The sequence below is a fragment of the Fundulus heteroclitus genome, chromosome 8, assembly GCF_011125445.2.
Source record: "Fundulus heteroclitus isolate FHET01 chromosome 8, MU-UCD_Fhet_4.1, whole genome shotgun sequence".
In the NCBI taxonomy this organism is placed as follows: Eukaryota; Metazoa; Chordata; class Actinopteri; order Cyprinodontiformes; family Fundulidae; genus Fundulus; species Fundulus heteroclitus.
Genome location: NC_046368.1, coordinates 727,166 through 745,360, shown reverse-complemented (window position 1 = coordinate 745,360; position 18,195 = coordinate 727,166). Strand labels below are relative to the sequence as shown.

Here is an 18,195-nt window from a genome sequence, read left to right as displayed (position 1 = left end):
ATGGGAACTTCTCAAGAGGAGGCTTACATGGGCTGAATTATGGAGACTTCAGCCTTCCTGCTGAGGCCTGTTTATAATATCCTTCCAACGCCTGCATAGATGGGGCATGAGAGACAATCCAACATGTAAGCTCTGTGGGCAAAACAGAAACATGACCCACATCTTGACAGGATGTAAGACTAGGTATAGTCTTACATCCCAGCTTGATGACTGCTCGCTGATGTCTTGGACCAAGTAAGAAGAAAGAAATTATCTTAAAACTCCACAAATAATATCATTACAGAGGGAGCAAAGCTTCAAGCATCCCCAAAAAACATGATAAGCCTCCTGCAGACAGCCCCACTCATTGGAGCTTAGGGTTGATTTAAAGAAAAGTCTTCAATTCCCGGATGCCGTTCAGACCACTTTCAGACCCAATGCAGTATTGTTTTCTACTGAGGCAAGGAAAAGCATTCTGATTGAGTTAATGGTGCCATGGGAAGAGGGAAACGACGAGACATTTATAGGGAGGTCAGACCGTTACAATGAGCTGGCGCAAGACTGCAGGGACAAGGGTTGACAGACACGGTTGTACCCAGCGGAGATTGGGTATGGATGTTTCCCAGCTCAGTCAGTTTGGAAAGTGTTGACAGCAGTGGGGTTGAGTGAGAGAAAACGAGCGGTGCGAAGATCGGGAGAAGGCTGCAGAGAGAGCCTCATGTTGGCTATGGAACAGGAGGGAGGAGGTGAGTTTGCAGCTGGGAGGATGGCCACCACAGTGGTCTTACCTCATAACCACTGCTGACCCGCCACAGGGAGTGTTATGGCTAAGAGTCGAATCAGTCGATGATTGTTGGTAACCATCTGATGGCACACTTCCTGGCTGATGGCTCTGGTCATGGCAGATGACCGAAGGAGAGGCATCCTATGATGTAAACAATTACTGGATATTTGGCCACTTCTTATGGCAGAAGGAAATAGCTTAAAGATCATTCCAAAACCCTTATGTTAAAAAGCTTCATCCATTAAAGATGTGGGTCTGAGATCAAGGTTCTGGTGGAACACCCAGCTATGTCCAAGTTTCAATTACCTGACCCAAACTGTCTGCTTCTGACAACAGGAGTCGCCAATCCTTAAGCCTTTGAACTGGATGATGCTGGAACACCAGTTTCACTGTCCACAGTGAAGTGGGTTTAACATTAGTGTGGACAGATAGTGAACCGACCAAGCTGAAGTTCTAGGTCTAAATATGTCACTTTCAAATTTGACTGGTATATTTCACGTGACAAAAATCAATTAATTAACCAATGAGGAAAAACATCTAAATTAGATGTCCTGCTTTGAACACAAACCAGTGACAAAATACAAACTAAACTTTGGGAAAGCTGAATATTTCAGTGTATGTTGTCATTATAAATTAAGAGGAACACTTTTATTTGAGCTGAAGAGAAAGTGGTGGGGGCTCGAGACATCTAGAAGAAGGGACGGTTTGGTTATCAAGTGTTCCAGATGTTCACTTGGTGCTGATCATGGTGAACACTATTTTTTCCCAGTTTTCTATAAACTTTGGAGACTTTTGATTAGAAAATTCACCAAAGCAACAGCATGGGAATGATCTTTTTACTTTTTTATCTACCAATTGTGTGAAACAAAGATAAGCATTTTAATAAAGTGAGATTTGGTACATTTGTACAGTTTAGGTCCAGAAGTGTGCACTCGAAGTCTAAAGTGAGACAATAAGGTCAATAAAATGAAAAGTAGTCTACTCTCCTATAAAGCTGCAGACAATATCAAACACAACACATGACCATTTAATTTTGCAAGATTAAGTAAGAGAAAAGGCCTTCAGAACATTCTTCTTCTTGCACTGATGTTATAATGTGAAGCTTTCACAACAGAACAAGAGTCAAACCATCTCTTATCCTTAAAAAAGTCACAACCAGCTGTCTTGCCATCTGACCTGTGAGTTATTTGCTGGATCGAGGAACGTGGCAACATGGCTCAGATGGAGCAAGGCATGCAAACATTTTGTAAACCAAACATCAGCCCAACCAAGCCTTACAGGAAAGATTAAAAAAAAGAAAGTCTCTGCTGTATGAGATCGCTTTTGTCTTGCTGTATTGACTCCAGAGCAGGTTGCACAAAGGATGTCAGATTTAGTTAGCTTTAGCGTTCCTTTTTATTTCTTTATTTTGTGCTACAGCGATTCAGTCTGTGTTTTCAGGGTTGTCTCTCTCTGTCTTTGATCGGAACATTAAGGCTGGAGATACCCTAGTGAAAAAACACCTCAGTTGTCCCAGATGTTTATTCAGTTATTGTGAGCTGACTCACCTGCAGAGTGATCAACATGCAGCATATTTCGTGGCAAGACATCCAAGTTTGGCTTTTGTTTCCCATTATGTGTGACGTCACTGGGTCTGAACAAAGGGCATTGAACGCACATTTCCACTCCAGCACCCATTCAGTCACAATGTAAAAAAAGAAAGCATGGTTCCTGGTGAAGGCTTCAAAATATCCACCCAGAATCCATCTCTTTGCAGTTTCATGGCTGGTAATGAGATTTGGCACAGGCAGACAACTTTTATGGGAGCCCCCAGATCTTAGACCATTATTGTAATTGAGGTTTCCACAGAGATGTATTGTTAATGTTTTTTACTGCTGGGCACATAGCTGGTTCTGTAGGGGACCGCTTTCTCACCACTATTTAAATATGCAGGCCCAGTTGCAACACAGAAGACAACGGGTTTCTAATATTGTTTACTGAATGAGATCAGGAGCACAAAGCTTAAAATTTAATTATTGCTGTCAAAATTTCTAAGACGGGTAACAATCTTGCGATGGTAATTTCTGGCTCTCATGTCTCCTAAATTTTACATGCTTTTTCAAAAAAAGAAATCGACTTTTTATCAGATCTATGACCTCTTGTATTTGTAAATTTATTATTTTAGGGCTATAGACGCGGTGGCAAAGTTGAACTTTCAGTGGCTACAATCATTGACACCCCTAGCAAAGATTGTCTGAACTCGTTCAATCAGGGCCTTTGTAAGTAAAAATTGGATCACATCACAGATTCTCCACCATACTTTGCAGTCGACATGGTTTTCCACATATTTAACATTTGTTTCACACCCTTCTCATTGCAGTTGTGTGACAGTTTGGCAGCAGGCTTATTCATATTCTACTAGTGATTATACTGATGTTGCTGCCTAGTTTGTACCTTGGGGATTTAATTTAGTGACATGCAAAGCGCTTTTTGGTGACGTAGCGGCACCATTGCAGCAAAAGCTGCTGGATAGTTGTGCTGAGGACTAGGAGACAATATAACTATTAGTTTATTAACCTTGCTCTGTACTACGGTCTTCTAGCGACTGGAGAAAGACCCCCATTGTGACACCTGTCATGCAGCCATTCTGAAACCTTAATGTTTGCTTGTCTTTCCAGTTTTGAAGACTGGTCTCTGTGACATGTCATGTTTATTCTCCAGAAAAACAGAATATATGGATTACTTAAGAAAGAAATTATGATCAACGTAAAGATGAAAGGCATTAATTAAACATTACTTTTATTGGGTTTTGAGGGAATATGTGAATTGTGGCATTACTAAAAAAATAAAAAAAATAAAGCCAGAATAAAAACTTCTACTAAACTATTAAAGACAAGGGTTTAACTGCAATGCCATTTCTGCAGATACATAACTTTCAGCGGCTAATTTGAGTGAGTGGTGGATATAGTTTGGCTCTGTCCTTCATGGTCGGACTTTAACGCTTTATGTAAAATCGCTAATTTAATTCAGACTGTACTGGTGCCCTTCAGATGGTTTGTTTTGTGCAGAGAACTCCCCTTTAAGGACACTCTTTTTGTACCTCGCAGAGACACTTTTATCACACTAACAAACCATGACCCACTTACCTGTTAAATTCCTTTTTGTCCCCATTTACCCAATAAACTACAGACAGCAAAGGAGAGATAAAAGTAACCCAAAGGGAGGGGGGGGGGGGAGTAGAGGAGCTTTATGCATGATATAATGCTTTGTGTGTGGACCTCTCATCAACTATAAATAAAAGTTTCCATCTGCTGAAGGTCAGAAACTTCTAGTTTTTTGTTTTTTTCTCCCCCATAAATGCTTCTCCTAATGTGTTGTGGCTTGTCACACTTAATTTCATCCGAATGGGGGTCATTGTCTGCCAGCTCTGTGGCTCCTCTTGTTCACTGTCAACCTTGACTTTTCTGTCAGGACTCTTAATTTCCATGAAGCCCGTACTCTTTCACCCCGTTTTCTGCCCTCCACTTTCCTTCCCAGTGATATATCGATCCAGACGAGCGCCACTTACTCTGCTCTCCTCTTCCAGGCCCTATTGTGACCTAAATTCCTCCCTTTCCAGACATTAATTAGCTGTTGCAAGTCTGCCTTCCAGAGGGAGAGTAGGAGTATGAAAGAGCTCGTTAAAGGACCCGTCAATAAGGAGGGATTAATCCAACGTTGCAATGTGGGATCCATTTTTCTTTGTACAATGCAGTAAACAGTCCAGTTTATAACAAAGCTTGTATTTCCACCTACAACATGTCCTCAGGGTGTTTCACCAAGACTTAGAGATACAACTCACTATCATTATTAATTTAGAGACAAGCATTTTCTCCCTGGATATCTGTTTGCTTATGGTAAAATTCACCAAATGTGTCAGGAAGCCCTTCAGCCTCTGACAAATTCCTCAGCGGGCTGGAAAAGGAAGGAATTTAAGTCTTTCCCAGGCATTGGAAAGTATGAAAAAAAGAAATTACAATTGTCGAAAAATTATAGGGATTTCCACTCATTTTCCAATCCCATTGTGTAAATTTTTTTCTATCGATCCCTTTGTGCATTTGTCTATGCAATTATTCTTCCGTCATCCATTTTTCTATCAATACCCCATTCATCTATCCATTATTTCCATCATTTTCAATCAATCTATATTTACTCACTCATCCCTCTATCCATCTACTCATTTCTGAGCCCAACCATTACATCCATTTTTCAGTGCAGTCATCTATCCACCCTTGCATCTAACAATCTTTTCACCCCTACCTCTGTCCATTTATGTTTATGTATCCATCCAGTGATCCATTCTTGAATCCATCCATCCCTCTGTCCACCCAATCATGTGTCAGTCCATCCATCCAACAGTTTCTCCATGTACCTATCAGTTTTCTTAGGGCAAAAATAGCCATGTTTTATATTTAAAGCTTAATCACTGTAGAAAAATCCATAAATTAATAGTGACCTTTTGGATTTAAACTGTGAAACGAGATAAAAATAAATAAGTTTGTGGCGGAACCCTGCCTTGCATTTTGGCTTATTTGTACTGTTCTGGTGCTGCCATTCATATGGGGTCCATTTGACATTCATCAGAGCAGCCACTGAGAAACACTTATTTTGTGCAACGGTTAAGAAATAATCTTACGTAGAAAATAACCAATCCGTTTCCCCAGACGACTTTTAGCTAAAAGTTGCCCGATTTAGACCTCTGATGAGCAGCCTGGAGCCCTGGTACAATTGCGCTATCTGGATCTTCCAACAACGTTAAAGACTAAATGATTAATTAAAAGAGGTCCTTTCAGCAAACTACAGATAACGAGGTTCAGCTGAAGCAGTGAAAGCACAATTCTGTCACATTAAATGGAGAAAAAAAAAAAAAAGAAAACAGACATGAAAGAGAAAAAGAGAAACCGGTTTATTAGCAACAACTGATCAAAACAAAAAACAATATATAGACACTATGCTGTAGGCTTGTTAGTAAACATTTTTTCATACAATCTAATCATTAACATGAGAGTAAAACAAAGTGCATGATAAATAACTTTATTCATATTGGTCATCTAAGGCGTTTCATATCAACTTGGCAGGCCTCCGTACCTTACCTCAGCACTTGATTCATCACAACGACCCATTTAATAAAGAAGCGAAACGTCTATCCTGCACAACTACGGGGAGTCAATGCGTGAGGCTTCAGAGGAGAAAAAAAAAAGAAAAAAGAAGGTGCAAACCCCATCATTATCGTCATCTCATTGGTAAACGGCAACACCATTTTGTTTTTGTCTGCCAATTTATGGTGCGTTCACATATTCACAACACATCCATAGTGTTTGTAACAGGTTTTCTCCCACTGTCCACGCGCGTAAGGCTGTAGGCACACGTAGCACCATGTTTTAAGGATCACACGTCCAGAGCGTGTTACAGGGTGGTGTACAGCATCAGGTGGAAAAACTGAACCACAATACTTGGAATGCGCACGTCTCAGAGGTGTATCAGTTGTCAGGTATTAGCTTAGTGCTGGAATATTGGGATTGTGGTTCATGCATGGCCCACGGCCGGAGCAGTTAAACACATATTTAAACATTTCCAAAGTATTGTGGAGAAGGAGCCTACCAAATATGACAAGCCGAATGAGTGGTCTAAATAGTGATCAGTAGAACAGCCTGTCAGCAGACAAAAGATGAGCTTCAAAGTCACATTGTCTGCTGCTCAGTCTGCGTCTGAGAGATTCAAGCCAGAAAACAAACAGGGGGGGAGGTTGTCTCAGCAGCCAACAGGGAAACTTGTGCTTTGAAGTGGACAACAATCATTAATTCCCTGCATGTCCCTGGTACGCCGGGTACAACAAAAATATAGCCGCCAACAAACAGTCTGCTGCTTGTTCTGTGCTGCATTTTTTTAAGTTAGTGCTTTCTTGCCAAGCAGTGTGCATCACCTTCATTACGTCAGGAAAGAAACAAAAAAATAAAAAACGTTAAGGCAAAGGTTCTTGATTTTCTAAACATTTTGAACCACCAGCTTGTGTCTACAGATCTGTTTGGAGTGCATATTGCCAACAATTTTGCAACTTCTCATATTTACAGGATGAGCAGCCTTTTCTGAATTAATTGAATAATATCCATAAAAAAAAAGATTAAAATCGCATCTGTTAAGGGACTTTTGGTAATTTGCCTCTAGTAAGAGGTTTGTGCTCTGTTAGTTGTTTAGATGACCCAAATGAGATTTATATTATCTGAATGTTATCTGTACATCAATGTTCATATCAATGATCAATCTGTAGATCAAGATGACAGATCTCTGCTCTGCCATCTATATTTTTGCAGTTTTTCCTTAATGGTGAAGGGACAGAGATAGAGAGAAAAAAAGGGGCGGGGGGACGCAACTCAGAACAAAGCAACTTAAATTTAAGCAGCGGTTATCTTCTCTTCTGAACTACAGCAACTCTGTCCTAAAAAAAAGAAACAATTTAAAGTGTATTTCAAGTCCTTAACATCTGTCCGGAGTCAAGCTTTAAAGTAGGAATGATCATTATAGATAATAACTTAACAGACATAGCGGCAGTGAATAAAATAAATAGTTATCTGGTAAAGTAGCCTGCATTGCAGTGTTATATTATCTCAAAATGTCTTGCCGTACATTTGTTGGTCAACTCTAATTTGATCCATTTATGCGAAGAGTTTGATGCAATTTTGTTCCAGTTTGAAAATATATGCTACAATAAATTGTGCCTGCCAAAATATACCTGACGAAAAACAACAAAACCTACAGAGTACATAGAGACCTATGGTAACATCACTTTCATTAGGTTTCATTAAGCACTGTTTTTTTTATGTTTTAGACCCCTTAAAAAGCAGGAAAAAAAACAACAAACAGAAAAAAAAACATGTGCCCCATCATATTCTGGACAGTCGGTTAGATGTTTTATTTTGAAATTCTTGCTGGGCTGGAAAGATTTCTACTTCACAAAGTTTCAAGGCAACATTAGATTGTCCTTCTTCATTTAAGACATATCTTCTATGAGGTTTAGGTTACTGGGCATAAACACAGAGAGGCGCACTTTCAGTAAATAATCATTGTAAACTGCAGTAATGGAGAGAGGATAAAAAAGAAAAGAAAAAAAACACATGACAGTGACTAATCTCTGATTACTTCAAATCTCGTCAATTGTGCTAAATCCATAGAGTCAATTGTGACAGGATCAACATTATTCATTTTATTTTTTATATCAACTTGGCCTTAGTGATAAGTATTTCATGGAAATAGAGTCTCTTCACTTTCCCTGAACTGCTGTGATTCACATAAAGCTTTAAGAAGTTCAGATCAACTATCTCAATATGAGAGATTAGGTTTGGAGCTGCCCGGTGAACCAGAAAAACACGGTGAGTCCCAGGCACACATCTAACGAGGCCAGGTTGGAGAGGTCCGAGCAGTAATTGCACCCAAGAACCGGTTTACACACTGGAGTCATGACAGACAGATTGGAGAGTTAAATGTGGCAAAGAAAGGCAGGATTAATTGTGATGACCTGTTTGGGTATTGTTCACCGTTTTTGTACTTAATGGCTTGTTTGGAACGGATTTGCAGTTTCCTTTTCCGGCTCCTCCTGTGAACTGGAGGAGACATTTCGAGGCTTCCCGCTGGTGAATCTTCTCTCCTCCTGTTCCTCATCCTGAAAAATCAGAGACGAGGTAAAAAGCAGGGTTAAAACGGTACAGAACAAAACGAGTTGTTTAAATAACCTGATGAGTTTCTCCGCCTGGGTTCTTCTCAAGACATTTTTTCCCCCTTTATGTACCCTAAAGTGTTTTCCAAATAATTTTAAACTTCAAAATCTTCAGGTTTTTGTACAGTTGCTAGTTTTAAAAACTTGAAAGAGTAATATTTGGAGCAAAAACAACAGCAAATATTGAATGGCATAACAAATTACCAAAGCACAATTAAACCTTTATGAGTAATTGACCGGAGTAGAATGGAAACTTTTAGCTGCTTCCGTTCACTACTAATACAGAGTATCATGGTGACACACTTGTTTGGATCACACATTATAATGTCCAACTACAGGCTGCCAGGATGTTAGCTTATTATGTGTTAAATTATTACTTTCTTTTAGACAGACTACTGGTATGTTTTACTGACTCTTTCAAATCTCTGGGTAGTGGGCCGTTGTGCGGGGTCTTCAAGCTACCTCACTCAGAAAACACTTCTGCTGACTTCCAGCCCCTCACCGAACAAACAGGCTCAACAATATACTGTACATCTATTGTACTCACCTTCGAGCCGGGGACTTTGCCATTACTGGCTCCGTCTACGGGGTCCAATGCATTATGCATCAATGCCTGCATTTGTCCTTTTAGACACAAGGTTTTCACTCTTTGCCAGCTCTCAGCTGCCTTGTGCTCACTGTATTTCTTTCACATATTTTCCCCCCTACTTTTGGACAACTCAGCTTAAAATTTAAAACCTCCTTGCAGTTTACACTCATATCCTCCCATAGTAATTTTAGCATAGCTTTCAAGAGAAAGTGAATCCTATTTGTAACGTGGGGGAAACCATTATCTGCCATGACTGATCAGCCACAGTGGATTAATTGATTACTCCTCACTTGTCTCTTTTAGCCTTACTTTGAAAGCTAAGTTGATATACAAGAAATTTTCAGAGTGAATCTTTGATATTTAAAAAAACACCAACAAAACTTGTTTTTTTAAATGAAATTCTTAAGAATCTAATTCAATTTGAATGGGCACTCTATATAAAAAGCATCAATCTCTCATATTAGGTCACCGAAACTTCAGCAACAAAACAAAATGCAAATTAAATATCTCTGTAGGCATTTTTGGAGTTTTTAAAAATACTGTCTCGGTCATTTTTTTAGGTTTTAAAATAATTAGATTTACAAACATGATAAAAAAAAACTGCATTCTACCGAAACATTGAGCATGCGGGATAACAAAAAGTGAAATTCTAATTAGAAAGTATACATTTTTAGATAGGAAGAATTATTTTTAAACACCGTTAAAAGGCTGTGATTAGAAACAGAGACCCTCCAGAGTTATTACTAGAAGTTCACACCGTGTCAGCCGTCTCCTCCCCTTCAGTGTGTTCCCCGTGGTGACTGTACATCTCCATGTCAGATAGGGCACTCTCCAATGCCTCCTCTTCATAGTCAGTCTGATAGTCTGACTCCTCTGATGAGGGGATACAGTGGAGGACAGGGTGAAAAGAGGCAGGTTGTGGGTGAAAAAGATGGAAAATGTGAAGTGAGGAAGAGATAATAAATAAAACTGATAGAAAAAGCCGAAAACCATGAATTCATATACCGCTAAAGACAGATTCAGGATAAATGTGGTAATAAAAGAAAATTAACAAAACCTGAACAGAAGAACTAACCAGCGGATTTAAATACTTTAAGTATTATTTTGATAGAAATTCTCAATTTGAAGAATTCAAACAGTTGCCATTTTGTTTCTCTGTGCTACTTTTTCATTAATACGGACGCAATAAATAAACCCTGTGCACGCAGAGTCCAAGTGCAATTAAGATGAAGCAGTTCGTTTGTTCTCTGAAGCAAAACATCTCTGTTAACCAATTTAAAAAAAAAAGAAAAAGTGCAAGGCAGAGATGTTAAAAATCCATCTCCCAGACAGCGCGTCAACACATTTTTAGAAGAATCATGATGTGTGGCTGAAAGTGGCAATGCTGAATTATGTGTCAGGAGCTTTACCATCCACCAGCGCAGGCTTGACAGGCTCGATGCGAGACACGATTTCTGCAAGGTCAGTGAAGGAAGCGTTGGGACATGTCACCACCTGAAAGACACACAAATTCAGCTCATAAATAGCAGCAATTCCTTTCTGGAATCGCCTTTTTATTTAGTCATTCTTTGGCAGTCTAATGTGACGTACATGGGACAAATGTGATCGACAACCTGACGACACAATGCATGTCTGTTTTTAATTTATTTTTTTTGTCTTGTCATTCAAAGTTGCCCTGACCAAAGGCATGACTAAATACTAACATGATCCAATAGGGTTCAAGAGAGAAATGCTTAATAAATACAAATATCTATGCTTGAAGCAAGAGAGGTAAAGATCTCACATGCATCACTGATAGAAAAATATAAAAACAGCTCCCTGTAGATCACATGCACAGAAACTCGCAGCTATGTTTCGTGACTGGGGAGCAGAGATGCTCATTTAAGATAACATGTGTAGGATTAATGAATCTGTTGTTAACAAGAACTGTAATCTCTCATCCTTTTACTCTGTCTGCATGCACCATCTGTCTGTGCAGCCTGAAAGTGGCGCATGAGGCCAGTGGAGTCTGGGATAAGCTCCTGCAATCATGTCGTGGTGAGAAGAGAGAGAAAAATGGAAACGCAGTTTGAATATTTTTGCTAGATTTGCTGCATGAAGCTCGTCGGTGGCTCATCTGGTTTTCAGTGTATTGCTAAAGCTTAGGGAAGCTTAACTAGCTTGCTATATATTATATATTATGATTATTCAAGCCAAACAAAACGTGTCAGTGTATAATATCTCAAAAAGCAGTGAAAAAGATGTACAAATATGCAAAGCAATTTAAAAGATATTGTTGTGGGGATCAAATTCTTACAAACATGTGAGAAAGAACAAATAGCAAATCAGACTAAATGACAAGCGCTTGCTGCCACTAGAGCGGCGCTATTTCTCTATAAAACAAGACAATTATGTCACTGACATTTCTTGAATGTACAACTTAAGGTGATTTGTTTAACTTAAACATTGCTTAAAGATAAAACTAAAGGTGTTATCCACTGAACAGTGGTAGCACATTTAGACTTTAAATTTGTATCTTCTAATGGCATTTTGTTTCTCAGAGAAAATTATCTTTTTATTTGTCTTAAATTTTTCTTCAGCAACATGCATTTTTTTTTTTCCTCTTGAGATACATCCTACAAGAGTATCTGAAAATAGCAAGACGTCATTAAATGTCTGTGTGGGAAGGCTGTTGTCTTAAAGAATAAAAATGGGAGTTGGTCAGAAGAAAGCTTCACTGTTCCAAATATGAAACCCTAACAATAGCTTCATTATTGCCTCCGTATTTAAATAAGGGGCATAATGTTTTCTGCGGTTTTGTTATTGCTGTATTTTACATGATCTATTCTGCTTCCCGTTCTACATGTTAATGCAGCACTTTGAAATAAATACCATTGTTTTCCTTTTATTTTGTTTAAATAATAAAATGTCTCGTACAAACTTAACATTATGATTAAATTAGTTTTTTTCTGCAGAAACTAAATGAGAAAAGTGTTGCTGACTTGCTTTGGTATAGAAACTAAAGCTCCACTGCTCAGAAATAAATGTTCACACATTTAATGTGCGTCGCCTATATTTATCCCCCCCCCCCCCATGCTTACATTGCTTTTGCACTGGGTGTTGTGGCTCTCCTCTTGGTGCCTGTCTTTCATCATTTTCTCCACTACGCCGCTCCGCCTCCACACATCAAACACGGTCTTGCCGTGCTGGTAGCCTACTTCCTACGACACACAAATAATCACAGATTTCAGAGCGTATACCATGAAAAAGCCACTAGACGATCTTAAGATTAAAAAGAGAGACGTGATGTGAGACTCTACAACCATCACAGTGTTGGTTTCAACTTACAGCTATCTCATCAAACTTGCCAAACTCCAGAGTCCGATATCTGTCGATCGGGGGCCTGATATACTCGCAGTAGTCGCTGCTTTTAACAGACTCCAGGTGCCTCACGCAGCACACGTAGGCCAGCCGGGTTTGAATCTCCGCCATGTTCAGCACCTGTTGGAATCAAACTGTAGTATCAAACGGAAAGCACCTCCGCAAATGTACTCATTGTTATTCATTGACTTGTTTTTTTTTTTTTGTTTTTTTAAAAACCTCCTCCCACAGTTCTTTTTTTTTTGCGTTTTTATTCGTTAATCAATTCATCACCTTCACTTTCTCTGCCAGGGGGTTGAGGCGTTTCCATAGCACCCACCAGCCTGAGAGCGAGTCGCCGTAATTAGTGAGGTTGGTTTCATCCCGGCTGCCCACATCAATAGCTATCACCACCTTGGCCCCCATGGAGCGCGCCACATCAGCTGGGAAAATCGAAAGTAATCCAAAAGAGGAAAAAAAAAAAAAACAACAGCAACACAAACAGGATTATAATATATATATATGAATTGCCAGAATTACTCGTGTTGAGGTACAGAAAGAATATTTGATATATGATTATATGTAAAATAGAGAGTTTGACGGACCAGGCAGGTTGTTGATGTAGCCTCCATCCATCAGGAGGTGTCCGTCTTTGGGGTCACAGAGAGGAGGCAGATATCCGGACAGAGACATGCTGGCTCGAACGTACCGCCACAGAGAACCTAAAACAGCAAACAGGACATTTTATAAACTGGATTTTAAAACGCTACACACATGACCTTCTACAAATAATCCCTGATTCAAATAGCATAAACTCATACTAAAAAAAAATGAAGAAAAAATCTTACATTTGAGTAAAATTATTCAAGCAATATACTGTATTATTCCAAATTAAGAAAACATGTTACACACAATTATTGGTGCCACAATTATTAGCAACAACTCATATGTAATAAATACATTATTACATATGAGTTCCTACTTATATGTACACTTATTCAGATTATTTTAGAAATTAGCAATCCAGGACCTCCTATTTTGCTGGGGACTATTCAAAATTGGAAACACAAGGCATGCCATTCAACTAAGATAAATGTCAGCTGATCTTAAATCAGGAAATGCTTAAAGTAAGCAGATAACTGCCAAAAAAAATAGCCCAAATCTACAATTAGAGAAACAATTAAAAAGGTTTTAGAAAAATAAACTAAAACTGTGACGAGACTGGACAACCATCCAGGTTTATCTTGTTCTGATTTACAGTGAAGAGAACAGCAAGAGATGTCATTTAAAAAAAAAAAATCCTAATCTTGGGGAAAAAATGGCACATTGCATAAAATAGCAATCCTTCTTTAAGGTTTTTGTACACATCGTTAAAGAGCTGACAATAATTGTGAAGGGAACCAACTGCATTTAAAGAAAAGCAACTGAATTTAGGTCAGATACATGTTTTCAACAAAAAAAAAAACAACAAAAAAAACAGATAAAAACATCTTTACTCTTTATTTACATTGTTAAATAAACATTTCCTGGGCTTTTTTTTTTTATGAAAATAACAGAGGGTGAATGTCCAACACAAAAACTCTAAACGCCTACCATCAGTGTGTACTCGCATGGCTGAAGCACTGATATCAGTCGTAATATTGAAATACGGGATCCAAAGGTCCTGCATTTACAAAATTAGATCAAAAAACATCATCAGAACAGTAGCGCACAGCGTGAGAGGCGAGAATATCCATCTGCTGAAACTGTCACTCCAATGTTTCCTTTCTTTAAATTGCCTGTTGCTCTAGTTTAACTCACCTCAATCTGTTTGCTTTGAAACACATTGCTGATGCTCGAGTTGAAGCCAGCACCGGTAAACATGGACGACACAGGATATGTGAAATCCAAAGCCTTCTTAAATGTTGAGGTCATTTCCTTTTGGCAGAGCAAAAGACACACTCCCATTAAGCAATGACAGTTTTTGTTTTTCTACGTTCAACCCATAATGAATAGGTAAGCAGTAGAGCTGTACAATAATTCAATAATATACATCGACCGATAGACGTGTGGTACTATAGGGGGGAAAAAAAGGTAAATTAAAAATTCAATAGAACAGTTTTCCTTCCTTTTATATTCTACTAGCCTATCATATAGGTTAATACTACAGTCATTACATCCTCCCAGCCAATCACAAATGCAGACCCAGGAACAAGCTGTCACCAAGCTCCGCCCCCTTCAAAGAGTTCAGAGAGCACATACTGTACGTTTTTTTTTTCTTTTTTTAAACTTGCAATTTTGGTAAAAAGTTGGTTGTATAAAGGGCTGAGTTTAAATTCAGTGGTTTTTTTTTTTTTTTTGTTCTGCATCTAAAAATAGGCCATTAAGCAACAATTAAAATGATCAGGGCTGCACATAAAATATATGTTTGGAATTTTTTGATAATTATCGATGTTGATCAATATAATAAATATAATTTCAATTTTATCAATATGACTTTTTTCTATATTGTCCAGTCCTAGCAAGCAGTAAAAGATACAATTTGGACCTTCACATCTGAATAGTTTTTCACTTTGACTTTATTACAAACCATCTTTTGATAAATGTTAATTTTAAAATTCAAGTTAAAAACAACTGAGCGTTAAAACACATTTGTGAATCCTTTTTTGGAATAAAGGATTGCTCGAGATGAGAAAAAATAAAAATAACGCAGTTCAGAAAAAGGCCACTGTCTTAGGAAAAGACAAAAAGTTGAAAATACAGTGTAGAAAAGAAGAGAAATTTGACTTCACATATGAAAGATGTGAAAACTATACTCCGCTATTTGTACAAACACACCATCTCATATCAATTAATTAATCTGCAGGACATTTAGGATCCCAAAACAGAACTGAGGAGGAGGATTTCCACAACTGAAACACATCAGTTATTATCTGAACTAGAGGTTTGAAAATTATTCGTCAGAGCCTTGCAGCAAAGATGATTTGAAAGATTTAACAGCCTTGAACAATGTCTTACAGCAGCAGCAGCTAATCACTCGAAAAGTTCTTAAAACATTTAAACTATTTTGCTTTTCACAATGTGGTGCTGTAAAAAGAAAAGTTAAAAAAAAGAAAAAAACTCTGGCTACAGAACAGTTAAAATATATCTATATGGTTCTTTAAAGGTGACCTATTATGGAAAAACTGTCTCTCAGCATCTTTGTGTCATCCCATTTGGATCTGTACTGCTTCAGGAAAAAAAGGGCTTAATAAAAAAAATCCAGCCGTTTTTGGCTATAACTAAATGTTTTGTCGGTGTCTAAAAATGAGGCATTTCAAAATCCTCCCGATTTTTGTGTCGCAATTGGCGGGCACTGTTGCCTCACCTAGCAAACCAAGCATAGCTCCTCACACTTCATTTTTAGAAGAGGAGCCCATCAGCTGGTTTTACAATGGCTGCTAGAAACGGACAAATGATTTGCTGTTGGCTTCAATTACCCAACATGAGTCCCAGTCACGGCGAACAGAGATCTGTGGCTTCGTTATTATTTTTGATGGTAAACGTCCCAGCTAGGGACTACTTCCTTGACATTGCCAAGGAAGGGACTGTTTTAAAAAAAAAAAACAAAAAAAAACAAAAACTACTGGACAGTACAGGGCAGGATTTACTAAAAGACTTCTACTGAAGGAAACTTCTGCCCCTACTGTTCGTGGAAATGACGGAGATGTAAATACCTAATGATTGGTGCTGTGTAATTCATTGCCAGGACTCTCAACTCTCACGTCAATGACCATGAGACACACGCATTTTCCTGACCGCACACACAGCCACACATGGCATTCCTCATGCAAAGAAATAAAGCCCATCTGGGCTTTATTGTTAAAAATGGGACAGAGTTGACTAGATCCGCCCCCCACCCCCTTTTTTTTTTAAGCATAAAAATCCTTTTGGTAAACTTTACTGGGATTTTAACTTACATGTTTTGGTAAGACAATGAAGATAAAGATAAAAATCCAGCTTTTTAGACAACCTCTTTAGAGAAGACTGTTGTGAAACAACAATGGGCAGCGAGGTGTTCTTGCACACATTCATGCGTTAAGTGTGGTAGAGGATCTGTAATGCTGTGGACCCTTTTCATTGCCAACAGTATGGCTGGACGATTATAGAAAAAAAAAGCACATTGATAAGAATAGAAATCATATTGATTGATATAGATGATTATCAACAATTTCAGAACATTTATTTTAAGTGCAGGCCTGGACGTTTTATGCTGTTGCTTAATGACCTATTTTTAGATACAGAAACACAACAATCACTGAATTCAAACTGAACTCTTTATTCAACCAGCTATTTACCAAAATTGCATAAAAAAAATAAAAATAAAAATAAAAAAAAAACAGAAAAAAGGTTGCGAGTTCTCTTAACTCTTTGAATGGTGACGGAGTGTTCCTGTTTCTACTTTTCTAATTGGTTGAAAGGATGTAACGACTGTAATATTAACCTACACGATGAACTAGAATGCAAAAGGATGGAAAACTTTTTATTGACCTTTTTATTATTTATTGATCATCGATATATGTTTATCGATCGATATATACTGTTATTGAATTATCATCCAGCAATAGCCAACAGCCCTGGGAACCTTGTTAAAAATGTATGGCAACATGAACTCCTTGAAATGCCTGCATATTTTAAATAAAAACCCAGCAAAGACATGGTTTCACACTTCTTCCATGGCCATCTTATTCCCCAGACCTAAAACCTGTAGATAACCTGTAGGGTGAGTTCCTGTACTCTGGATGATCTAGAAAGACTGTGTAAAGAGAATCACACATGCTGTTCTCTGTCTGCTCCAAATACGGCGATACTATGATCAGTCCCAATGGAAAAACAGGGTTTTTCATAGTACTGTATTACGAGCAGGCCATTGGGAAGTCTATTAAAACCATCCAAATTAAAAGCTGAACTTTTAAAAATCTTTACCACAGGTGCTAATAAACGTGGGCTGTAACAGTAAAAAGAAAAAAAAGATTATTTTACCAAAGGACAAAAAGAATTTATATATTCCCTTTTCACACTGATAGTCCCCCTTGTCTAAATGTCAGACACCACAGACACATGTAGCAGCGTGAAAAACCTTCAGATTGTATTGTGTGAAACGCTGGAGCACGGCTCATCTACAAAATGTAGATTAGTCTCACCATGGCCCATTCTCTGGCTCTAATCCTCATGCGGCTCAGGCTGCGGTCCTCGGCATACAGAGCGCCCATCAGTGCTCCGATCGAGGTCCCGCCGATCAGGTCCACGGGGATCCCGGCCTCACAGAGCGCTCTCATGATCCCCACTTGGGAGCAACCCCTGAGTTAGTGGAGCGAGAAATCCAAACGTGACATGAGCTGCCATTTGTTGCGTTACGAGGATCCGGTGGGGGATGAGTTTACCTGGCCCCTCCCCCTCCGAGGACAAGAGCGATGGCGTTGCCCGTGAGAACACGAGCCAGACGGGAGAAGTCAGAGTGGCGGTCTGCAGGCTTCTCAAACACACGTTGGTACAGCTCCATCTGGGGGGAAGCAAAGTAATGAAAGTTAAGAAAAAGGTGGAAAAAAATGGCATGGAGTTTGGGCCAAATTGGACCATGTAAGGTGCTTTGATAGATGAAATATTCCAACCAGCTTGGGGGAAGGCTCCTTTAGAGAAGACCCTTCTGGGGGACCGGAGGGTGGGTGCCTGGGATCCAGAGCTTCGCATGTTCAGCCAGTTCCGGTCCCTGGGAGGAGGGCCATCTTACGGTGCAACAACACCAGCTGCTTCTGG

The 18,195-nt window shown here is 38.9% G+C and overlaps 1 protein-coding gene across 1 annotated transcript; it reads right to left on the bottom strand.

Moving 5' to 3' along the window:
* Positions 1–7,667: 7,667 nt before the first annotated feature.
* Positions 7,668–18,129, bottom strand: LOC118564004 (patatin-like phospholipase domain-containing protein 7). The gene is made up of 12 exons (XM_036140686.1): positions 18,055–18,129; positions 17,823–17,941; positions 17,583–17,739; positions 14,221–14,337; positions 14,014–14,083; positions 13,026–13,142; positions 12,715–12,863; positions 12,409–12,561; positions 12,162–12,281; positions 10,491–10,575; positions 9,839–9,954; positions 7,668–8,438 (listed from the first exon to the last, which is right to left on the bottom strand). Exons 1-12 carry the CDS (start codon positions 18,127–18,129, stop codon positions 8,325–8,327), a joined length of 1,392 nt encoding a protein of 463 aa, XP_035996579.1. The 3' UTR covers positions 7,668–8,324.
* Positions 18,130–18,195: the final 66 nt, after the last annotated feature.